At 37.4% G+C, this 26,412-nt stretch overlaps 1 protein-coding gene across 1 annotated transcript in view; it reads left to right on the forward strand.

The window, feature by feature from the left end:
- Positions 1 to 26,412, forward strand: part of TENM3 (teneurin transmembrane protein 3) — a 592,830-nt gene that overhangs the window by 450,754 nt on the left and 115,664 nt on the right. Inside the window, exons 7-11 of the mRNA XM_057696894.1 lie at positions 4,367 to 4,489; positions 19,475 to 19,689; positions 24,501 to 24,711; positions 25,144 to 25,245; positions 25,439 to 25,633. Of these exons, the coding sequence (XP_057552877.1) occupies positions 4,367 to 4,489; positions 19,475 to 19,689; positions 24,501 to 24,711; positions 25,144 to 25,245; positions 25,439 to 25,633 (846 nt within the window). The remainder of the gene's footprint in view (positions 1 to 4,366; positions 4,490 to 19,474; positions 19,690 to 24,500; positions 24,712 to 25,143; positions 25,246 to 25,438; positions 25,634 to 26,412) is intronic.

The following is a 26,412-nucleotide window of genomic DNA, read 5'->3' on the forward strand; positions in this document are numbered from 1 at the left end:
TTTTTAAAAGACATTGGGTAAGTCACTGATCCCCTCTCTGCCTGTTTCATCCTCATAGAACAAGGATAATGACCCTGTCACATGCTACATTATTAGAAGATACTAGATATCAAGGTATTTAAAAATGTGCAAAACACATGGAACTGATTAAATCTACATGAGTACTATTTCTATAACTTTAAAATATACACCTATACTGTTTACTTACATAATTTTTAAGTTGTTGTTTTTTAAGACTCTTGAAGTTAACCCAAATAGCCTGTTTTTTTAATTTAATCATCATCATAGCATTAGTGTGAAAGTTTTCTTTTAAGACAATATACTATAGTGGAAAAGTATTTGTATAGAAGGACAGTGCCTGGAATACACAAGTGTTACCAATTAATATCCTTCCCACCCTCCACTCCAAATACCATCTCTGCCTTCAGTTTCCTGGATGTGGTCGAGAAGCATCTCTTTAGCCTGTGATCCTCACAGAAGTTACATTTGACTCCCTCCTGGGTGGGTTTCCACACTCCGCTGCCTTCTGGCAGGATGGAGAAGTGTGTCGTCGTATGTATGCCCTATAGGGTCAGAAGGTCTGGGTTCAAGGTCATGATCCACTACTTACTTGCTTGGAACCTTAAACTCTCAAAAAGTCTCAGTTTTCGCACATTTAAAATGAAAAAAAAAAAAAAAAAAAAGCAACTATCCCATGGAGTCTTCGTGAAGATTAAATGAGATAATGGGTGAAGCAGAAGCACAACACTTGACATGTAGGAAGGGCTCAGTGGATGTACTGCATCACAATGTTCTGACACCACTACAGAGGACACTATGGCTGAGAGAATGTGTGGTTTTGCTGCCAGCCTGAACCTCCTCACCTCAGCCGTCCACCCAGCGGGGGCCAGGACTCAGCAGAGCACAGAGCTCCCAGCCTCTTCCCACACCCTCCATCAGGTCCTGCACAAACCAAGGATCCACTGTGCCATTGCGAAGAGTGGCAGCACTGTCTGCTCATGAACTCGAATCTGCTTTCCAGCCCAGGCATTAAAAAATTAGGATCATCCTTCTTTATTTACAGATGTATTTTATTTCTTTAATTCTCCCTTTATTTGTCTGCCAAGAGAGCTCATGTAGTTTTATTACAGCAGTGCTCAGTAATTTCTGTAGCATTCTGACTTTGAGTTTGTGGTCTCCTTCTCTCTCTCTCTCTCTCTCTCATTAACTTTGGAGTCAAGCTCACCCTGTATTTGCATAAAAATCTTAAATTACACATAACAAGTGTCAAGAGCTTCACTTAATACCAAACACCAATAGTTTCAAAGTACATAACATTGTAAGACCAAACTGTTTGGTCTCTTTTCAAAGCAGTGTTTAACAAGATATAATATTATTTGGTATGGTTCTCATTATACAACATCTTAAGTAGAACCAAAATTCCATTTTATTGAGATTTTCTGTAATAAAAAATATACGTAATAAAGCTGTTGCCCATCTGGCAAAAAGTAAAATATCTCTCCGGACTCAAATGTAACATTACTTTTTAACATTTGATGTGTGTCTGATCCCATGGACTGTCTCTCCTCTTCAGAGTCTATTAAAACCAATAATTTGAGCAAATCTATCATTCAAGAAGACTTTTTAAAAATTTTATTTATTTAATTTATTTATTTTTGTCTGCATTGGGTCTTTGTTGCTGCGTGCAGGCTTTCTCTAGTTGTGGCGAGCAGGGGCTACTCTTCGTTGTGGTGCAAGGGCTTCTCATCATGGTGGCTTCTCTTATTGCGGAGCACAGGCTCTAGGCGTGCGGGCTTCAGTAGTTGCAGCACGAGGGCTCAGTAGTTGTGGCTTGGGGCCTCTAGCGTGCAGGCTCAGTAGTTGTGGCACATGGGCTTAGTTGCTCCGTGGCGTGTGGGATCTTCCCGGACCAGGGCTCGAACCCTTGTCCCCTGCATTGGCAGGCAGATTCTCAACCATTGTGCCACCAGGGAAGTCCAAGAAGCCTTTTTATGTTACATAAAAGCTCACAATGATGATACATTATTACATGAAGAAACTTTGACCCTTTTGGGAAATTTTTCATTGTATGCCAAAGTATGCCCATCGAGAAACTTTTACTGTATGCAGAACTAGCACCCATATTTTATTCAAAAATTGCTGAAATATCTGAAACCTTGAAAAATGTATGAAGTGATAAATGTTTAGAAAGCTTCTAACATTTTGCTCTTCAAACACTACATCATTTAATGCAAAATGATGTACGAAGTTATACCTCTTTACAAGCTGACAATTTGTATATTGGAGAACTCTATAGCCTATATGTTAATCCTTGAAAAAAATTAGTCTTTAAAAGGAATTGCTGGAAAACTGTAATTTTTTACAGTATGAGTATACATTTTTGTTACAAATAGTACAGGGTAGCTGTAGCTATCTTCCTACCTATGTTTAGTGTGTTTCTTACTATAGGATGGTTTTTATCAGGTATTGCTAACAAAAGAATGTGAGACTGGTACTAGAATGTCCCCAAACTGTTGATTCTTTTAAACAAAATCAATCAATTATATATAGTGCTAGTCGACTTTCACTCAACTACTTTTCATAGAGCATTACACGAAGGCTAGTCATTCATTCATTATTAATAATATAACATTTCATTTTTAGCTATTTAAGTATTTGTTTTTTATTTATATATATATTTATATTTTATATTTGTTAACTTTTCCTTAGATTACTACACTCTTAACCACTACAGCGTGGTGTGAGATTTTTAAACCTCAGAAAATACAGTCTGTTTCTTCGTCAGGTGCTTATCGAGATCTACTCGATAGCAGACACTGTATCTGCAGTGAGATACATGAATGAAGTCTTGGGAGAGGTACTTCACCCAGTCAGGGAGGGCTTTCCCAAGAAGTTGACAGTGACCATGTGAGGGAAGAAGAGGTATTTAGCAGTGGGTGGAGAGCATTGCAGATGGAGGGGACTATTTATTGAGAGGTTCCATGGTCTGGTCAGGTGAATGCAGATGGTTCAGTAGCCTGGAGTACAGAATAAAGAAATGAAAGACCTGCATACTACGGACTGTCCTGGTAGGTGCCAGCTACCCTTAGCTTTTACTGTCCAGAAAGTTCACATCAGTTAAGAAAGACAGATTTATTCAGCCTCATTTTGTAAGTAAGCCTAATGCTTAACAATATTACATCATTTGTCCAAGGTTAAATCCTAGATTGAAATTGAACCCAAGTCTAAGAACATCTAAAGCCCCTGCTCTTTACACTGTACCGATTTAGTTTTCTTACTATATATTGGGAACTTAATAAGGGCTTTTTGGCAGTGATTGTTATCATACTGTTGCTAACAATACTTTTTAAACACATGTTTTTCTCCACCTCTCTGGTAAATTCCAACACGTATCATGCATACATACTGTCCAATAATGTTGAAAAATTCTCCTTCGTGACATAGTAATATGACAGTCACTGAGCTTCCCCATGGATATTTAGCCTTCCTTAGGGATTAATTCCTAAATTATATGCTGTGGAGCACAAAAGAATGTTGTGTTAATGGTTAATACGACAGTGATTTTTATTCTAAATATTTTTGATAAATAAAATACATAAAATGATAAATTCTGTTACATTTCTCTTTATAACTATATGGTCTTCTAGCTATCTATTTTCTAAGTACTTTACATCAAGAAAATTACACATTTACAAAATTTTTATCAATTTATAAGATTGCCAAAACCACATCAGAAACTCTGTATGAAATTACCTGACACGTACGCATGTTGTTTGATCTGTGCTATTGCTGAATTGTAAGTCATAAATTCGAAGATGATTCATCTTAAATTTAGAACATTCAAATATTATTATATTTTGTGCATCTGAATCCCTTCTGAACATTTCATGCGCCAGATTCATCTGTGAGACCAGTTGTTGCCTTAATTCAAGCGAATAGCATCTTGTCTCTTGAGAACCTATAGATGTTGCCACAAAGTATTGGGCATGTCGCAAGTGGCCTGTGGTCATGTAAGTTTGGCAAGTACTGCTGTAGATTGTACTACCTCTTTCTTTAATGATGGTAAAGAGTAGAACTGGAACCAAGCAGGGCAAATAATGATTCACTCCTTTGAGTTTCCTGGTACCAGTTAACTCATATCAAATCTTTATTAAAGTGTTGCCATGTTGCACTGCATTGCTACCTAAATTGCGTTTGTGTGAGGAACAGTTTGTTTTCCAGTTTTTATTATGCAATCATCTTTGGCATTTCAGAACATGGAAATTTTAACTTTACATGTGACTCTTGTTATAAGCATATGTACCATTTGCTAGAAGCCACAGACCTTTAAACAACTTGCTTTTTTTTTTTTTTTTTTTACCCCCAGCAATGCATCTCTTTGGCCTCAACTGGCAGTTACAGCAGACTGAAAATGACACATTTGAGAATGGAAAAGTGAATTCTGATACCATGCCAACGAACACTGTATCATTACCTTCTGGCGACAGTGGTAAGAGAAAATTATGTGTCCTGTGTTTTCCTTTTAACATCTCTTTTCCACAAATTTATTTTTACCCATGTTACATCCAGTTTTATATGGGAGAAGGAGAAGGTTTTGGAATTACAAATAGTATCTTTTAATGAGTGACTTTTCTTTATTTACTGGAAGGATTGAAAATTCACATTTTTATTATAGGAATAATACAGTGGTCTGCCTTCTGAGTCGATGGCTAGGCTTTTCTGCCTTTCCTTCCTGCAAGTGTGCATCTTGTTTTATTTTTAGTCTGTAAATAGATTATAACTCAGTGTATCATCTCTTATATTACCTTGGGTATATTGAGCTTTCTTTGTTCAGCTAGTACGTGGAGTTGGAATATGATCTTCATTTTGTTTTAAAAGCTTTTACATACAAAACACATGAAAGGATTATCATTTATTGACGTTTCCTCTGCTTGCCCTTTCTCTAAACCTTCAAAAGTTTACACTTTGAACTAACAGACTTTCAAATCAATTGCTCTGAATTTAAAAAGTGGAATTTAAGAGGTTAGAGAATGCTGTATTTCATTTTTTCAATATAAACATAGAAAAATATGTACATATGTATGTATATTTATATTATATATCTGTCTGTTATTCTTATATGTGTGTGTGTGTGTGTATGTATGTCTTGGCATTTGGCATCCTCTGACTTTTTGCAAAATGTCATAATACTTTATATCTCAAAGCAACCAGATCAAGACACCTTTTTCTGTCACATGAGAAATACAGCCTTTGCCTTTAAGCATTTTCCTGGCTCTTCTTCCTCTTTGTTTCTTCTTATCTAGGATATTTTTGTTCTGCTTTGGCATCAGTTATGTTCATCCTCATGTGGCTAGTTTCTTTGCAAGACTAGAAAGAAGTTATTACATATTTATATATACTATAATATATTTATTTGTATTTATATATATGCTGCTATTTTATACGTACCCATTGGCTGTGACTAATGCTTTTACCATTTTGTTGTTGTTGTTCTTTGCTTTCCCATCTTCGGTTTTATTTTAACAATAATACTTTATGACACTCCTCTTCCTTCTTGCGGAGGCAGAGGGATTTTAGAAGACATCAGATTTTCGCAGTAATAATAAATACCGCCACCGCCCCCCACCGCTGTATGGAGTCTTTTGATACAAAGTGCTATATGTTCCAAAAAACTGTAGTCAGGTGCTGATGACAGCCACAGTGGAAGTCAGTGCACAGTGGGTTAAAGAGGAGTGAAGAAAGGCTTGCCTAATTAAAACTGTTGGTGGCAAAGTTCAATTAAGTGAAATATCATCACTTTGAACAACTGTTTGATTTTTTTATGCACTGATAACACGCATATGAACAGATCCAGGAACTCCACAGAAATTAAGAGTATTTATTTTTGGTTTATAGAGACTGAAACTTAGACTGTCTTTTAAAGTGGATGGTTCCTGTGAAAATGGTCAAACAGCACTTCTTAACCACACATGTAGGGAACTCGTTTACAGACTGAAGAGAAAAGTGCTTGTTGTAGGCGTTTCGTTTATTTTACAACATCCGAACCCTTTCTTGTGATCAGAATGAAAATAGCATGCAGCTAATTAGTGTCACAGTCCTTGAAAAGCGTGAAACTGAGAAAGCTGTGACTGCAGAGACCCTCCTACAGCCTTGATGTTGGTTCCTGGGATTTTCTATTCTACTTTATTGAATTTCCCATTTATCACAAATGCTAGTTGTTGAAACTCACTCAGATAATTTTGCAGTGTACAAAGGATTGTGGGCCACAGTTTCAAAAACACAGCTCTGAAAGTCCCCTTCCCTGAGAGGGACCGAAGGCCCCGTGTGATCACAGGACACACTGGGTGCAGTTGACGGGCGCCAGTAGAGCAACTGTATACAGTAAGGCGCCTACACACGAATGAGTTCCATTCCGAGAGCGCGTTCATAAGTCCAGTCTGTTCCTAAGTCCAACAAAGTTAGCCTAGGTACCCAGCTAACACAATTGGCTATTTAGTACTGTACTGTAATAGGTGTATAATACTTTTCACATGAATAATACATAAAAAATAAACGCAAAAAAATAAAGAAAACGTTTATAATCTTACAGCACAGTACCTTGAAAAGGACAGTCGTACAATACAACAGCTGGCATACAGGGGCTGGCATCGAGTGAACAGGCAAGGAGAGTGGCTGACTGGAGGTGGGAGATGGTAGAGCTGCAAGAACAGGGGATGGAGGGCGAGCGGCAAGGTCACTCACACCTGGCGCTCATGGCACAGGTTCTGGTTCTTTGCTAGAACCCGATGCACTCCTGCATCTTTGAAAGTTCACAACATGAAGGTTTGTATGTAGGGGACTCACTGTATACATGTAAGTGAAGGACCATCGTCCTGGCCTCCTACATAAGGAGGAGATGACAGATGCCCCAGAGTGAGTCCGATATCCTGGAGAAGAACGGATCCTGCAGCCTGCCAACTGCACTGGGGGTTCATAGGAATTTCTCTTTATGGAAAGAAGGCTCTCTCGGGGCCTCAGACTTTGTCCAAAGTGTGCCCTAAATGATAGTCTCACTTGTTGTCTTTGTTATTTTTCAAGTAGCCCTAAAATGGGTAAGGAATTCTTATTTTCATTTTTTCAAGTAAAGGTTCTGGTATGTATCTCTTAAATATATATAGACCTGGAGTGCAGGTGGCAGGATGGGACTCTCTTTACAAGCAGGAAGGCACCTTAAAAACACTACTTTTAAGCATCCCTGATGAACTGGCTGCGTCCAAGCACTATCATGAACTACTTCGGTTGTATAAACTGTGCAGAGAAGCAGACACATCATCTCTGAAAACTCTGGGAGATTACAACCCTTAAGAAAGCCTTGCGATTCTGAACGAAGCTCACTGGGAGAAGGAACCGTGCTGAGCATGATGGGAAAATCACCTCGTGGCTTCTTAATGTCATACTCTTCTTTATGCAGTCCTATTTTATTCTTATTTTATAAATGCAATTCTAAGGAACAATCATGGTGCCAAGGGTTCAGTAAACTGCCTGCTCACTTTTAAATAAATACTGAGCGAGCGCTTCTAAATGGTATTTAGTATTTAAAAGAAGAATTTCTACTATATGCCATAATTCTTTCCTGCTTATTCCTGAGACCGTCTTTGGCTACAGATTTTAGAGATGAGATGTCAGAAGTGTGGGGTCTCAGGCAAAACTGATGGAAGTGGGCAATGGGAATAAAGAGGTAAGGATGAAGTTTTTAGTTCCAACACCAGTCTCTTTCCAGAAACTAAACTTATTCCCCTGGATCGAGGAATTCGCTTAGCCTGACGTACTGGAAAGAATCACACAGCCTATATTCAAATCCTAGCTCTTTCATCTATTTACTCTGTATCCTCGAGCAAGTTACTTAACCTTTTTGAGCCTCAATTTCCTCCCATGTAAAGAGGGAATAATACCTATCTCTTGGCTAACGAGCTTCAACCAGTCTGGCAGCCCTTCTCTGTTTCCCTTGCAAACTCTCTCCCCTGCACTTCTCAACAGTTGTTCCCAATTTTCCTATTATACTCAAAACTCCAATTCCTCAGCTCTCAGCAGATGACCTTGTGTTCTATTCAACAGAAAAAAGAGAAACCTCAGTTTCCTGTAAACAGATCTCCATTCCCATGTGTATCTAGATTTGTCCTTCCATGTTTTTCTTACTCATCTTTTCATGAGTGCTCTTGATCCCATTCTGTATCTTCCAGATTTCCTTTCTCGACCAACTGGCACCTTCCAATCAACATTTGAACATTCCCAGGTCTCTCAAGTCTTTAAGAAAAATCCTTGGGTCTACCTTCTACTCCTGCCCCACCCCATCTTTCTCTTCTCCCCGTATAGACAGCCTTCTGGAACATGGTGTGTATACCCACTGTAGTCACAGCTTCACCTTCCACTTACTCCTGTGACAGTGTGGCTTCTTCAGGCTCCTTCCTCATGACTGTCCTCTGCCACCACCACTCGCATCTTCTCGAGTTATCAATTGTCCTGTCAATAGCATCAATTGATACTCTATCACATCACTCTTTATCAATTCACTCTTTATCACATTTGAGCTCTTGGTTGCATTTAATAGGTAGCCTATCACTTCTAATTGAAATATCCTTTTCCTTAGCTTCTGTAATACCACATCCACTTTCCTCCTGACTTTTTGGACAGTGACTCCTCAGTTTGTTTAGTTGACTCTTCTTCCTCTAGTCAATCCCCAGACATTGCTGTTACTCAGAACTCTGCTCTTTTCAGAATATAATCTCTCTGGGTGCTCACATCCACTCTCTGACTTCAGTTATGTTCCATGTGCTATGTGTTATGTTACATTCTTTGTGCTCCCAGATCAGTAAGTGCAGGCTAGATCTCTCTCATGGAGCTCCAGACATCAAGTACGAAAAATCTATCCAAGTAAGTTTAGAACATCCCCACGTGGGCTGTCTTCCAAGCATCTCAAACTCGACACGTCTAAAACTGAACCCAACAACTAATTTGGTTATCTATTACTGCCTAACAAGCCACGCCAAAATCCAGTGGCTGAAAAGAACAATTTGTTACCCTCTCTCAAGGTTCTGTGGACTAACTGGGCAATTTTTGTATTTTTGCTTGGATCTCTCATGAAATTGCTTTCAGATGTCACTTGGTCTGTTTGAAAGCGCCACTAAACTGAAATTCAAGGTAACCCACTCACAGGGCTGGCCGTTGATGCTCTCTGTCGACTGGAACATCTAAACTTGGCCATCCACTTGGTTTGGGCTCCTCAGAGCACAAATTCTGAAGAGGAGTGTCCCCAGAGGGAGCATTCCAAGAAGCCTGGATAGAAGTTACAAGGCTTCTTATGACCTAGAACATTGGACATTCCAGGATGTCACTTCCATCATATCTGGTTGATCAAAAAGTCAGTAAGATGAGCCTAGATTCATAAGATGGAGAATTAAACTCCCACTCTTGACTGGGGAAATGGTAAGGACACATTGCATAAGGAGACGTGGGATGGAAGATGTTGTGACCATCTTTGGAAAACACAACTGGCCCACCATCTTTCTTTCTAAATTTGCCTTTCTTTCTATATCAGGAAATTGCATTATCATTCACCTACTTACCTGGGCCAGAAGTTTAGGGGTCATGCCTGGCTCCTCCTGCTCTCTCACCTCCTCTGTTCAATCAGTCATCAGGTCCTTGTCAATTCTAACTCCACAGTATCTCCTGGATCCCATCACCTCTCACCTGGATTATAGAAGCCACCTTCTATCTGGGATGTTCATCCATTCTTAGATTTGAAGAATGAGTATATATCAGTACCCTACTTGACACCCTTCAATGACCTAGATTCTGATCAAATGCCTTTAGATGACTTACAGGGTTCTCCACAATCTGGCTGTTTGTCACACCATACTATAGCATCGAAACAATAGAGCAGAGAGTTAAAGGTTATAGGGTCTTGAGCCAAACCACCTGGTTTCATATCCTACAATAGTTCTGATCATTAATGCCTTTGACACTTGAGACAAGTTACTATATATATATAGTGTCCTTGTGCTTAAGTTTTCTCATCGATTAGAACGGTCTTGAGTATTCAATGTAAATACTTAAAATGGTGTAGAGTACATAGTAAATGCTTGAAAAATGTTAGCGCTTATCATTATTACTATTTAATGTGTGTCTTCTTTGCTAGAGTGTAAGTCACACTATTTTTCCACCTCTCTGTTCAAAGCGCTCAGCACATTTTTAGGCAGGCAATAGATGCTCAATAAGTATTTGTCCAATGAGTGAATGAAAATAGTATGACTAAATGGTATAAAGTATATAAAGGGCCCAACACAGTGCCTTGCAGAAACTGTACACAAAGCAAATGTTGGTACAGCATAGCAGTTAAGGATTAAAGTTGTGCCACTCATTGGGTGGCTTTAAGCAAATTACCTTCTTTAACCTCCTCTTTCTTCATAGGGTAGTAGTGAGGTTAACATTTCTTAATGCATGTAGGAGGCCAAGCAGTGATTGGAACATGATAAGTAGTGGATACCTGTCGGTAACTATTACTTAACTATTTTTTGCAATTCAAGAGTACGTACTTGTATTTGTAGCAAAATTCTTAAGAATGTAGATCCTTAACTCAGAGTCAACATATCCTCTAGAGCAATATTAGAAATACCTATCATTAGTTATTTGTATTTTTAGTTATTTGGATTTTATGGAAGGAATCTATTCCTTAATCCTCCTTTGAATGCCTAGTGTTCATTCATTCTGCGTATTTATTGAGCATGTACTATTATGTGCCATGCGCAGAGCAAGGTTCTGAGAACATAGCAGTGAGAAAAAAGTCACATTTGTTGTTCCCAGAGCATGTGAATTGCCAGGCAAGGCCGGATTCAAGCATGCAATCCCAGGGAATTCGAAAATGCACAACAGGGGAAAGTAGAGGATCCCATGGCAGGACATTTCACACTAGTTTTACTGGAAAGGAGCAATAAGACAGATGCTAAAATTTAGCATAGGATAATTTGGGATAGTAAAAGACAAAATCAAGGCCACAAATTTTGGTTAGTGTAACTCTAGCAAATGACTTCTCCAATTAAAAAAAAGAAAGAAAGAGAGAAAAACTCCTTTAAAACTTCGAGTTTTAAAATAAATGTCATGGAATGTGATGTACAGCATGGTGACCATAGTTAATAAAACTCTATCGTCTATATGAAAGTGGTGAGAGAGCAGATCTTAAAAGTTCTCATCACACATGAAAAAAATGGTAAGTATGTATGGTAGAGTTATTGTGGTGGTCAGGTCATTTCACAGTAGGTACAAATAACGAGTCATTATGTTTTGCATATGAAACTAATATAAGGGAGTATGTCAATTAAATCTCAGCAACAAAAAACTCCTTTTGTATGAGTACAAATTGAAAACCTACATATCCGTGATTCATCCTCTTTAAACAAAATAATTCAGATTGCTTTTAAATTTTCCATTGTTGTTCATCATGTATGAGTTTTCTCAAATACTAGCCAATTTCAGATAATTAGATTTTATAGCAAGTTCAAGATTGCCTGTGAATTGAAGAAATGGGGCTAACAGGGCTGTGAGAGCATTGAGTTTTATTCAATATTGTGTACAGTATTTATGTTGTTGCATTGTATAATAGTTCCTTAATTAGGTGCTATATTGATTTTGTCCATTAAACTGTGTTTGCAAGGTAATGTTTTAATTCACTTAGCTTCTGATGTAACACTCTGTATCCACAATGTTAAGTTATGGCATGTGGTTGTTTATAAAAAGATATGTTCTCTCAGAGATCTCAAAGTCAGGGTGTGAATGCAAGGTTAGGTCATAGAATTGGAGGGGCTATTGATTGTCTATAAATGCCCAACCTTACTTCCTGACGTCTTAATTATTCGTGCCTCTGTGGGACTTAAAATATTATCATTTACCTTCCTCAGCAATTGAGTCAGACTTTCACAGCTGGATTTATTTTCTGGCTTTCCATTTTAATCATTATAGGCTGATTTACTCACATGATATGCAGACAGCAAATTCATGATATCTATGGTCAAAAAATGTAGTATTTTGTAACTTTGGGTGGTTTTCTAATGTCACAAAATAATTCTCAAACAGTTACCAAACCTCCTAATTACTGGTATGATTTTAAATACTACTCTGTTTTGTCCTTATAACATCTAGGGTTGGTAAACAGTTATTCGTAAAATACCTCAGATACAAAGTCGTTTCTTACAGGCGTTATCTGAAAAATGCCACTTTACTGATGTGTTTTCATATAAACTAGGTATCACATAAGAAGGAGAGGAATAACAATAGCCTTGTGTACTCAGTCTCTTTATGTTTTCACACTCTGACAACTGTATTTTAAGACATTAAGACTGTTGTGGCGCATACTTACTGATGAAAGAAAAAATCACAGTTAGTGGGTGAAAAGATGGCTAGTGGCTCCCACATTGAGGCACAACAGGACAGGCTGGAAAAAAATCTTCAGGATGATACTTTATTGTGTTTGAAGATGTGGTACATCTCACTCTTACTGTGAAGGCTTTAATTGGTTTGATTCCTAACCCACACGCTTTGAGTTTAGAATAACTACAGGGCACTCTGTTGCCCTATCTATTTTTCCCTCCATCTTTCCTCCCCTTTTCTCTTAGTAAAACCTACAGACAACCTTAGTGTTTCCTATGATCATTCCCAGGTTCAGACTCTGGGGGCTTAAGGATGGAGTGATCTCAGTAAGGGAGGATGGATAGCATGAAAACTGGCCCTCCTTTTATTTCCTCTGAAGCCAAAGTTTTCTGGAATTCAGGACATGATGAAAGACATCTGTTTCCAGGCTTTCATCTAGGAGGACTGATGAGCTTCAGAGGAAAAGGTTGTCCAAGTATTTACAAGTTTATCAAACGGTGTCATTGGCGCGCTGACTTCCAGGTGTGTTTACAATCAATAAAGAGCACTTGAAAATGCTAACGGGAATGACCACACTTGACTTGGCCAAATTAGAGGAGGACCATGACTTGAAAAGCAACAGTGCAGAATTTAAAGAGACAAGCCCCTTCACAAATACTAATATTTGTGCCGGTTCCGTGGATTTAAGCAGAGAAAAATCTGTGATGTCCTTATATCTCTACATCACTGATTATAATGACAGGGTCAGGTTGGCATCAACTTTTTAGAAAACACACACTCTGAGACTTTAATTCAAAATAAATCCATTCTAAATAGTGTAATAATTTGAAGCAAATAGAGATTGGTAGGCACTTAAAAATGAGATTCACATTTCATAGGAAACACTAGACTAGATCAGTGATCTTCAAGCTATTTTGTTCTTGTGCCTCTGAAACAAAATATGTGTACAAACTTAAATTGAATTTTATTTCCAGCAACCATAATACTCTTCAGTGTTTTAAAAAAATCTGTTTTATTCTGCATTGAATTTTGTTTACAATTATTAGTTGAACATATTTGGATGAAATCAACCTAATTATGATATAAATATGTTGAGCATTTTGATAATTATTAAATATAAAATGTGAAAATGTATTAAAAATACTTCTGAATGAGATGAATGGGGACTTTTTCAAATAGTTTATGTATTCACTGATGAACATTCTTATTATAAGAGCAAAGCAAGGTTCAGTATCAATTCTATTCCTGTTTTCCTTTGTTATGAGTATAAACATAAGAAACCTTGCTACAAAATAAGCAGATAGGAATGGAAGAATTTTTTTAGAAGGATGCCATTCAATTATTTGAAATCTTTATTAGTCATATGTTAAAAAATCACACTGTGATCTATTTCCAATAAGTATATTTAGTGGTCTGCAAGCTGTCAATTTCATCACACTTCTTCAGTATGATTGAAAGCAAAAAATTGGCAACTACCTGCTTTCAAAAAGATTCGTTATGCAGTTCTTCAAATCAGTCCGATTTCTCACTTTCCATGGCAAAGACCAGAAGAGGCCTCACCAAAGCTTAGCAAAATACATACTACTAATTATATCTCTTATTCTTTTACTTAACGGCACTTTATTTTATCTGATATGTGCAGAATGGACTGGAAAATGGAACTATTGTTCATTTTCATTTACTTTTGTTATAATCTCTTTTGAATGCTTTTATATTATATACTTTCAATCTATTTAATTAGCTCATATAATTTATGAGGAATACCCACTATATAATGTATTGGCAGAGCTAGTTCTCATTAAAATCAAACTCACTTTCTGTCAGAAAAAATCTGACTTGTTTTTTCAGTTCAAATAAATTAACGTATGTTTTGTCACAATCACCTCAGCTCAGAATTCCTATGCTCGGCAGGCAGTAGAGAGATGGATAAAGCCCAAATCCTTGCCAGGAGTTTGACAATTGGATTAAAGAAGGCATTGTTGCCTTTAATATTTCTTACTTTATTGATGTTTTCTTTGCAATCATGAAACTCCTCTGCAGATGAAAAGTATTCATAGACAATGGCTGGGTGGGTGATGAGGGCATGAAACAAAAATGTTCTCCCTCCCTCCTGATACATCAGACAACAGTCTTAAAGACTGCATTTCTTAACTTCACCACACTTTGCCTTTGATAGAAGTACACATAAGACGGGAAAAATCCTAAAGCCCTATCTTTGGTTGATGGTATCTTGACTAAAGGAGGCTTCAACAACAAAAATACCTTCAATTTTGCCGGTTTAACACACTGGAAACTTTATGTTCTAAGACCGTGTATTAACGAAAGATCCTGGGTCTGTGAGAGGCATGCCTGTCTGTTGCAAAGGAAGTCTACATATGGAAGTTGTTGAGATTCTAGAAATTAATTCCCATAAAATACCCCTTTTTCCTCATTGGAAAGTCCTCATGTTCCCTAAGGGTATGACTACTCTTTTGTTTGAAGACTCCTGGACTAAATGACCTCCAAGGGCACTTGAACTCTGAGATTCTACGAAGCTTTTTCATTGCACGTAGACAAGAGAACAGTGATCACAACTGCTGCTGCCCCGTTCAGGCACATCCACTCAACCTTGGTTATTTTGTCTTACAAATGGAAAGAACCTTCTTTCTGAAAAAGCCACCTGTTAAATTAGCTATGGGACTAACTGGATAAGTAGATACTCTTATTGACCCAACAGTGGGTACACATATCATTTCAGTGAGAAAGATTTTACCACCTCAAAATCAGGATATGGAAAAAGCAACAAAGCAAAACCTGAAACCCTAAAAGTCAGAACTTGATTACTGTTTCTGAAGCTAATGCTCTCGGGCAAATATGATGTTTTGGAAAAACAGTTGTGGGATTAGCACCAGTTAATGCTTACCAGCTCTCAAAGTATGGGTATACTGTAAAACTACTAAAAACCATTTATAGCAACAGTAGATAGGACCAAGACCAGAAGGTAGATTAAGTCACATAAGCATCAGATAACAACGATAGAACTCATTAACAATAAAGTATAATAATAGCCTTAGAAACGTGTGAACATAAGGAATGAGTCCAAACATGAACGATTTCTTGTTTAAATATGATTGTGTGTACTAACAGATCTTAGTGGAAAAAAGAACTACTGTTGTATTTGGTATTTTAAAAATAGTATCATGTGGAAGTCAACCAAAAGACAGAAACTTATTAGGAATTTATAGTAAATTATAACATGAGAATGTTATGTTAGAGTATCCATGGCACACAAAGCTGGTCATTCCTTCCTAATAAAAATAAGTATAATTTGGGACCTCCCTGGTGCCACAGTGGTTAGGAATCCGCCTGCCAATGCAGGGAACACGGATTTGAGCCCTGGTCCAGGAAGATCCCACATGCCGCAGAGCAACTAAGCCCGTGCGTGACAACTACTGAGCTGCGCTCAAGAGCCCACAAGCCACAATTACTGAGCCCAAGTGCCGCAGCTACTGAAACTGGCATGCCTAGAGCCCATGCTCTGCAGCAAGAAAAGCCACCGCAATGAGAAGCCTGTGCGCTGCAATGAAGAGTAGCCCCTGCTCGCTGCAACTAGAGAAAGCCCTCGCAGCAATGAAGACCCAACACACCCAAAATAAATGAATTTTTTTAAAAGTATAATTTAATGTCCTAAAATTGAAAGCTAAGCAGATTCTCTGGTAGGTTTCAGTGAGCTACCCTGATTTTATATGGAATAGACAAATAAATTTAAAACCTAGTAATTTGAAATAAAGATTTGTTTTAATAAAAAGCAAGGATTATATGGATAAGTCTATAAAACATATAATTTTGGAATTATGCAGATCTCTGAGTGTAGGGTTATATTTTTTATCTTTTAATTTATATATTCTAATTTTGCTAAAATGAATATGTATTAATATCATAAGATAAATATTTTAAATTTCAATGAATGATGCACCATTTTTAGTCTGTGAGTTAATACATGAAAAATTACAATGATTACTATAACCCTATTTTGAACTTTTATTTTCAAGAGCATTTTATATTAGTAAATTAGTTCAACTAAAATAGATCTGGTAGGTGAAGGACTGTTAACTAACATGATTATGGACATTAGGAAAAAAGAGAGGAAGTGAAACTATAAATGATGTTTTCGTAACCCTTCTTGTACAGCCCCCTCCTGCCTCCTGCCTAGGTTATTGCAACTGTATCCTAACTCATCTCTTCACTTCCAGGCTTCCCAAACTACTGCATTTTAATGTCCATGAGACAGTGAGTTCATGTCACCTTTCACCTGTTCACAGCCTTTAATGGGTCTCTGTTTAGCTATAGCTGTCCTTTGCACCTGATGGTCATGTGTCATTATAGGATACAGTAGTCCAGGTAGAAAAGAATCCCAACACTCACTAGTAATACACTCTCCCTCAAGCGTCACACTTATCCATAAGTGTGATTTGTTGTGAATTACTCTAGACCTTAATGGCTATAACCTGGATATCTAACATAAACATCTGTGGTCAAAAGGCATGTTCCTTATTAATCTTGAATTCTGTTTCTCCTGACCACTTGTGCACACGTGCACATGCGCACACACACACACACACAACATAGGAACAAATAAGTGCCTTTGTAGCAGTGAAATATAATTTACCCGTATTAACTCTATTTCAAGTATCTATTTTTAAAACAAGCCGTAAATTATATGCAGGGTAACAGAATGCTTATACGAGGGTAAGTCAAAAATTACCTGCATTCCAGTTATATTAAAACTTCTGTTGGCCACACTGCCTTATCAGCACTTTCTGTTCAAGGCTGCTGTCTCCCCAGTCACTGCTGTGCAGGTGTGAATGTGTTACATCAGTTGATGCGTAAGTGTGGTGCGAGCAAAAATGGATGCCCCACTTGTGATTTGCATGAAAGAAGAACAGCGTGCAGTGATTCGTTTTTTTGTGATCTGAGGGTATACCTGGTGCCGTTATTTATCAAAGACTTTGTGCACAGTATGGAGAAAGTGTTTCGTTGTGAAGAAGTGCGTACGAATGGATAGAGAAGTTCTAGGAAGTTCACACTACTGTTAGCAGCCCTACGAGGACGAAGATTCACTTGTGATGAAGGTGTGAAGACAGCAGTGCATTCGTGGCTCGCGGCTCAGCCTAAAACATTTTTTAATGAGGGAATACGAAAGCTTGTTGACAGATGGACAAAGTGTATTGAAAATCAAGGGAAGTGTGTTGAAAAATGGTGTATTTGTCTCTTCTAAAAGTAATTAAAATAAATTCTACAGCAAGAGTGCAGGTAATTTTTGACTCACTCTCATATATGTATGTGTATACATATATTCCTACCTTCAGGAAAGGGTTGAAATAATGCTCTTTGATAGAGTCGAAAATACAAAAATTCAGGAACATGGAGTATAAAGACCAAATTCTTTACCCTGGCATTCAGGGGCCTCCACCATCTAATATCATTTTTCCTTTTCCAATCTTAGCTTTCATTATTCCCATGACAAACTTATTTATGTCGTCCATTCATTTAATACCTACTCAGAGCCAAGTGCTTTATATAGACTACCTCATGTAATCCTTACAGTAGTCCTGTGATTGCATTATGACTTGCCCCTTTTTATAGATGAGGTCTAGTGTCAGAGGTTTAGTATATATCTTCAGGTCATTTAATTTATTAGTTTGTAGGTGTTGTCTTCCCAACCAGGTAACTAGTTGCTTGAAGGCAGAGGCCATCAAAGCCAGATTAGATAATCTCTAAAATTCCATTCTCTATATTTCTTCTTAATACCTACAATTCTGTGTCTTTAGTAAACGCTCCAAAATGAACTCAATGGTAAATTAATAGCTCTTCATAGATGGAAAACTCTCCTCTATCATTAAAATAAAATAGTTCACAACTCTCCAATTTGAAATGAAGTCATCTAAATTTTGAATTCACAACTTGCCTGGAGGGTTTTGTATAATAGATATTATACAAGTTATGTAATATATTACATAGAATATTAATATTCAGATCAATGTTCTTAAAAAGACAAATTCAGTAGTAAGTCAACGTTGTGACTTTCAAAAAGATTGACATGATAGAGGATAATTTGCCCACTTTCATTCTTTTCCTTCATGTTCATGGACCCTTTCCATGGAATAAGAGAGAATGTGGTTTGGGGTCCATTTCAGGCAAATTATAAAACCCTCTTTATTACTAACCCCCTCAGAATGAAAAAGAACCTTAATTAACAACGAAGGAAGGAGGGGGAGACATACCAAAAAGGCGGACTCTTGGATCTGTTTCCTAAAACCGGGAAAGAGGTGGTCTCTAACAGGGGGCAGAGATCCAGGGAATGGAGACTTTCTGTTCTCAACACGTTGAAGGTCACTGAGAGCAGAAGGCTGAAGGTGACTTTGAGATAAGGACCACAAGAAAGAGGGAAAGTTGTGGCAGCCTACATTAAAACTTGGTGAGAACGTACACTTATCCCTCCTTCCCTTCCCCTCATAGCGTCCCCCCACCCCATCTCGGCTGCCCCTCAGGCATCTGATTTTTCATTCATTCTAAAATATAGTTTGGAGGGAACTACAGGAATCTGTGCCTTTGATTGTTTATGTTGTTTGCTTAACGATTGATTTGGAAATCTCCACGATCCATTCCGACTTAATTTACACTTTGCCAGGGTTATGGTATGTTTAGAATGACTGGTAAAATACCAGACTTAATCTCTCCCAAGAAAGAACAACAGATATAATTCGTAAGGTAATTATGTTTCAGGTGCTCAAGAAAGCGTGTAGGTGTGAAACAGTTGCAGTAATAGGCATGCCTTGGGGGGAAGTAAAGGGATATTGACTTAAAATATCTTAAAGGATATGCTAAATAGGAGTTAGTTGAACAATATCTAACAAAGAGAAACCTTTTAAAGGGAAAATTAGAAATAAATAAGAGCATTTCATTTATCAGGAGAAAATGAAATTTCTGAGCGTTTAAGTAAAAAGAACTTTTTGAAAGTCAGAAAGCTGTTTTGTTTTTTGGTTTTGTTTCTTTTTAATTTTTTGTTCTTTTTCACTGGATCTCTTACATTCAGGAAAATTAGGTGGATTTACACAAGAAAATAACACCATAGATTCCGGAGAACTTGATATTGGCAGAAGAGCAATTCAAGAGGTTCCTCCTGGGATCTTCTGGAGATCACAGCTCTTTATTGACCAGCCACAGTTTCTTAAGTTCAATATCTCTCTTCAGAAAGATGCATTGATTGGAGTATATGGCCGAAAAGGCTTACCACCTTCCCATACTCAGGTAGGCTCTGTTACCAATAACATGAAAAGTGCTAGTTTACATTTTTAAAGTCATTCTGTTTCTTAAGTTCAGCTGTTTAACTGTTGGACCACTTTCTCACTGATCTCTTACAGTGAAAAGAATTTTCAATATAGGTGACACTTACCTTGAGATTTTTGAATTAGTAGGAAGAACAGCATTTTCTTCCTGACTTGCTTTAATCATTATTGACTGAGTAAAATGTGCAGAGTTTGTGAGTAACCTGATGAATATTGAACATTATCTGAATAGGTAGTAAAACACCACAGATTTTCGACGTGTTTTAGAAAGATTCTGTGATCATTTCCAAAAGATCATGTTCCTTTCATGAAATAGATACGTGACATATTCATCTCAAACATGTGTTCATTCTGTTGAAAATATATACTTTTTACTTTATGTCAGATTTACTCTTTGTAAAGAAATTATGGGAACATAAACAGAAATATGATGATATAAACATTATCGACTCAAGCCATGATTCTTCGTCTACATATGATGAACACTGAAATACAGAGGCAAAGAGCTTTCCTAGATCATCAAGGATGATGACATTACTTAAAACAATCCAAATACCCCTATATCATAGATTCAGAGAACTTTAAAGTCAATTTGCTTTTATGAAAATCACCTCACAACTGTCACAGGTCAATAATCCCACAGACTTTTTCATAATCTAATATTGGCTCAGGGTAAATAAATTGGAAATTGTGGTTTAAAGAGGTGCCATTATGTCTACAAGAAATTATTAAAAATTGTCCACTGTGAAACTGGAGCCCACACTTTTTCTAAAATCAGGAATTCCAAAAATGTAATAGATGGTTAATTAAAACTGACAATTAGATGAGCTTAAAATTATGCTTGAAAATCAGTTTATTTACTCATGGAATTTCATGCTGATTTCAATTTGATGTATAAAGTGAGGACCAGAGGATTTTCACGTAAGCTTTATATTATGTAATTTTGTGAGAAATGCTTTTTCTATAACCTCAGAATATAAAGTACAGAGAAAAATTGATCCATATACTAATAAAAATATCTTTAAAAAAGATAAGAAAATTGGACATGCTCTCTCTAATGTCATGGATCAGGGAAAGTGTCACATACATATATAAATCATACAGCTATGAAGTTTTTGAATGTCATGCTTTGGTGTATTTACTTTTCTGATTTAACATTTTTCATATCTACATTGTTAAAGTAATGTCTTTCATGCTTACATATCAAATACCTCTTATAGTGTACTAGGGTCCAATTTTAATTTTAGGTTACAATTACATTTGACTAGTTCATGTTATAGGTGACACTACTAAGATGTAATAATTGGATTTTCTTGAATGGAAGTGGCCCTCTATGACTTCATTTATAGCAGATAGATTGAATTTAGTAGAGCAATAGTCCAGTGAAATAGAAAAAAAAAAATTCCCCCCATTGGAATCATGTACATGATTAAATTATTTTTGTATAACTCAAGAAACATACCTCTAAGTACAACAGCAAGTTTGTAACCTATAAATTCCAAAAATTAATTGCAGGAAACAAAATTGTCTAATGCATTGGGCACTTCTTTAAAGTTTTATTTAAAGATTAAGGGTTGACTTTTTGCAAGTTATATATACCATATAAGACTAGGGAATAAAAGGCATAATTTCAGGTTTTCTCATAATTCTTCTGGTATTTAAACACAGTATACGTGATATCCACTTTTCTTTTCTCCCACAATATATGTGTTTAAGTAGGTTATGCATTTTCTTAAGCTCCACAGTTATTAGAGTTCCTTCCTCTAGTTTATTCAGGATCAGCAGAGCAAACAACTGTTTCTGAGTTCAGTGTTTAAACATGAAATATGCTATAAAGCAGCCCAAATTGAACATTTCTCTGTTTCTGGGGAGCGTTAAATAAATCAACCTGAAATAATTAAAACTGGCCAACCATTCAGAATAATCACTTGAGTTTTGAAAGTCTTTGTGACCCTTTATAAAACTGTCCATATGATTGTTGCCAAGGAATCAATTGACTTTCTTCTCCCTGATGCTCAATTCATTCTCCTGGACAGTTAGAAGCCTAAGGAAGCAATTTAACGCTTTACAGTTAACAGACTACTGTATTGTTTAAGTGCATTTGCATGAAGCCTATTTTAGAATGGGAGTCGGAAACCTGGGTTCCTGAGCACACAGCCCTGCCACTTTCTGACCTCGTGACCGTGAACAGATCTAACTTCCCTGTGCCTCAGTGTCTATCTGTGAAATGAAGCAGTTGAATCAGGTGGTCTCTCAAATCGCTTCCTCCTCTATTCCATATAATTTGTTTCCTTTTCACAGAGATAGCTTTAGTGTCAAATAGGGGGACTTCCTTGGCGGTCGAGCGGTTAAGACTCTGGGCTTCCACTGCAGGGGGCGCAGGTTCCATCCCTGGGTGAGGAACTAAGATCCCACATGCCGCCCTGGGGCCCAAAAAAAAAAAAAAAAAAAAGGTAACTAATAGTGTTAGAGAACTTGTCTTTAGGTATTTGAATATCCTCCTGAGGTTGTGTGTGAAATGCCCCCAAAGAAGAGCCTAGAACTGGGTAGATACTCAACAGCCATCAGCTATGCCCCACCACCACCATCACGCCTACCACGCTAGCCTTATTTTATTGTTCATAATCTGATGCAGAATGGTGATTTCTGTGATAAAGGTGACTATTAATAGGGCTTGAAAGACCTACTAAAATTTGAGATTTTCCTCCCTTTCACTTTTTCAGTTACTGTGTTTATGTTAAGTGGAAAAAATGTTTATATGCAATGGGACCACAAAAAGAAACTTTTTCTTGTCTTTTTGCCATGCTCATACAAGTATTGAAATCTGATGAGAAAATGGCTTATTTGAGATAGAGGCACCTTTCAAACATGCTGAATGAATTTCCTCTGATAACTTTGGAACACAATTCCAGTGAAATGTTTGTAGCTCAAATATCCACACCAGTCATTATGTTCATCCTCATAAGATGTAAATGAAAAAAAATGTTCAAATGCTAATCATGTTATGGCTTTTTTTGTATATTTCTCACAGCTGAATGATGTTTTAATGCAGTTTGACTACAAAAAATAACCAAAAAAAAATGCTTTTAGATTTAAATTTAAAATTTAATATATTAGAAGCTGAATTAGATATTCTAAATTCTGTCCAGTCGTAACAGTAAGAGGTCTGTGTACAGGGGCAATGTATTTAACTGTGTGTATTTAATCTCAGAATCCCGACTGATTTTTTTTTCAATTTGATTATATTAGGGATTCATTATAAAAAACCTTTCCTTAAATAGACCTCTGATGAAATTCCATTTAGGGAATCTATCAGAAAGTAGAATATTGAAAATTCACATGTGTAGTGCTGTAGCATTAATAATGTATATATTTAGTGCTGTAGTGTACTTTTCACCATAAATACATACCTCAGGAATAAAGTAAAACTGGGTGTCTATAGACACTGAATCATTCTACTTTTAAGAAACTGTTGTCTAACAAGTTTATTAAAACTGTGTTGGAAAGTCTTTGAAGTATCTTCCAAATTCACTGAATTATCTCTGGTTACAAAGTTTTACCTCACTAGTATTACCAGTCATATTCCATATTTTTTTAATTATCTTTGAATTCTCCAGCCAGATTCTTCCAGCTACCCAATGTTCATGATTAATCTTGCTAAAACAAAAATTAAGTTTGATGATGATTGACTTTATGGTAATAATTGGACCATCCCTTCAGAACTCCTCCATTGTTTAATTTTTTTAGACTTCTGATCAAAGATGTAAAGGCATCTTATTATATGTTTTGAATCTAACTGTACCTACGTACACATCCACGGCTTTCTCCATGGTGCTTGCAACGGTTACATCAGTGGCACCGAGGGGGGTGGAGTGGGGTAACAAAAACAGCTCCAGATTGGGAGCAAAGTGCCCTGGAGTTCACGTACCACCTGCAGCACTGACCAGATCTCTGAGCCTGCTCGAGCTTCTCAGGTTTCAATTTCCTTCATCTTTAAAGTGTAAACATGAATGCCTTCCTAGAAGGGTTGCTGTGAGGATTGAAAATAATCCTGACACAGAGTACATGTTCAGTAGCAGTGGCTACTACTTGAGTATTAAGTAGGAGATGATTTTAAGAGATCATCTAATAGTCTAACTAAAATAGAGGTGCTGGGTTTGGAATGGTATAGGTTTATGGTTGTATCCCCAAACTGCCTAAATTCACAAACTTTTTGAAAAAAAATTTTTTTATAATTTTATTGAAGTGTAGTTGATTGACAATGTTGTGTTAATTTCTTCTGTACATCAAAGTTATACATATATATTCTTTTCATATTTTTTTCCATTATGGCTTATTACTGGATACTGAATAGAGCTATACAGTAGGACCTTGTGTATCCATCCTATGTGTAATAGCTTGCGTCTGCTAATCCCAGACTCCCAATCTATCCCTCCACCAATCCCCCTCCCTATCTAGGCAACCACAAGTCTGTTGTGTAATCTCACAAACTTTTTGTCAGTCAGAAGAATTAAATAAGTTTGGAAACCATTTTGTGCATCACGGGAAGAAATTGTCTATGGTGTTTAAATACAACAATGGTATTTGGTGTGCAGTAGGTAATCGCCATCACCCTTGTAAATGCAGTGCCTAGAAGACCTGTCAATGAGGAACTTTTTTCTACCATTGTGCTTATATTAGAGCAAAGGAGAAAATTTTGACAAGGAAAGCGAGGAGCAGCTACAACCGTACGAGTTCCGACTACTAAACAGTTCCCCTCGTTCTCACCCTCAGTACGACTTTGTGGAACTGCTGGATGGCAGCAGGCTGATTGCACGAGAGCAGCGGAACCTGCTTGAGTCCGAAAGAGCTGGGCGACAGGCGAGGTCCGTCAGTCTCCACGAGGCCGGCTTCATCCAGTACTTGGATTCTGGAATCTGGCATCTGGCTTTTTATAATGATGGGAAAAATGTGGAGCAGGTGTCATTCAATACCATTGTGATAGGTAAGCACTGTCTTCAAAGCATCATTCCCGGGCTTCCAGCCTCAACACTGTGTTGAATAAAAACTCAATCGTCTTCACCAATTTTAAGTGATTCCTAGGATGTTAAAGCCTGAGGTAAATGTCAGAAAATTTTTTAAATTGTTTGTTTATGAATACGTGACCAGCCATGAAGCACTGGAAGAGAGTATTATTTGGAAGTAGCTTGGAGGAGGATAGCGCATGGCAAAAATGCTTAAAAACATCTGCATTTGAAAGGGGAGTGCTTTGCTTTATTATTTGAATAATCTGGTGTGAATGAATACTTTGGGGGAGTTATGGAGCAAGCCAGCCATGCTTCTTTCAAGATGTAGCTAAAACGATCAAAGTGACGCCGTTTACCGTGCACGAGGGGCAGGCTGCACAGCGAGGATTGCTTCTTTTTCTTTTCTTCAGAGTCTGTGGTGGAATGCCCCCGAAATTGCCATGGAAATGGAGAGTGTGTTTCTGGAACTTGCCATTGTTTCCCAGGATTTCTAGGTCCGGATTGTTCAAGAGGTATGCAAGTTAGATTCTTCCCTTAAGCCAAAATAAGTAAGCTGTAGAAACACGAGTCATTCAGAAAACTCCCAAGACGGGAAGGGAAAGCCGGGAGAAATAGCATACTGCTTGTTCCAACGATGTGCCTTTTCTTTGAGAATCTCGATGGAAATCGTGGCTGTTAATCCCTCTGTCGTGTTTGATTTCACAGCAGCCTGTCCAGTGCTGTGTAGTGGCAACGGCCAGTACTCCAAGGGCCGCTGCCTCTGTTTCAGCGGCTGGAAGGGCACCGAGTGTGATGTGCTGACCACGCAGTGTATTGACCCGCAGTGCGGGGGTCGTGGGATTTGTATCATGGGCTCTTGTGCTTGCAACTCAGGATACAAAGGAGAAAATTGTGAAGAAGGTAAACATGTCAATATTTGCAGAAGTCTATCGTTATATCTTCATAAAGAAACAGATTATATGTGTAAGCTTTAGTTGGGCAGATAAATCTTTTTAGATGCCTCCTTCTGAAAGGAATTTTGATTTCCAGATTCATAGATGTGTTGCTTCTTGACCATTTTACCAATAAAAAGAAAAAATACCAAGGAGTCCTTTAGCTCTTTCTCAATTGTGCGAATAATTCTTTTTCTTACCCTGAGAAAGTATGCAAACATTTGTGTCTTGGAACCAACGGTGGACCGTTTGTTTATTTATTGCAGTTTTTCACCTTGATGCCAGCTTCTAAACCTAGCATTCTGGCATCTCTAGAAAGACACAATATTGAACATAGTATACTGCTGGAAAAATACTATGACATCACGGGCTTGTTCCATAACTGTATATGGTGATGATGTCACAATGCTATACTGTAAAGTGCAGTTGAACTGTTTTTTCAAAAAGCAGAAAAGCACCATTTCCTTTCTTCAATCAAATGGATTTTATTGATCTGCACACACAAAGTAATGCAATTAAGCCTCTGGAATTAAATTTTCAGGCCATTGACCCTACAAGTGTAAAGTTTTATTGAGTCAAATTGCTAAATTAAATCTTGTCATCTAAAGCACATTAAAGTGAATTAAGAAGGATAGAGAGTATGCAACTCATTTATTTCTCAAACATTTGAGGGTCCCATACAGCTGTTAGTATTCGGTGGTTATGGATTAGGTCAGCTGATTCAGATTCCGTTCCAGAGAAGCCAAT

Source organism: Hippopotamus amphibius, chromosome 10 (assembly GCF_030028045.1).
Source record: "Hippopotamus amphibius kiboko isolate mHipAmp2 chromosome 10, mHipAmp2.hap2, whole genome shotgun sequence".
In the NCBI taxonomy this organism is placed as follows: Eukaryota; Metazoa; Chordata; class Mammalia; order Artiodactyla; family Hippopotamidae; genus Hippopotamus; species Hippopotamus amphibius.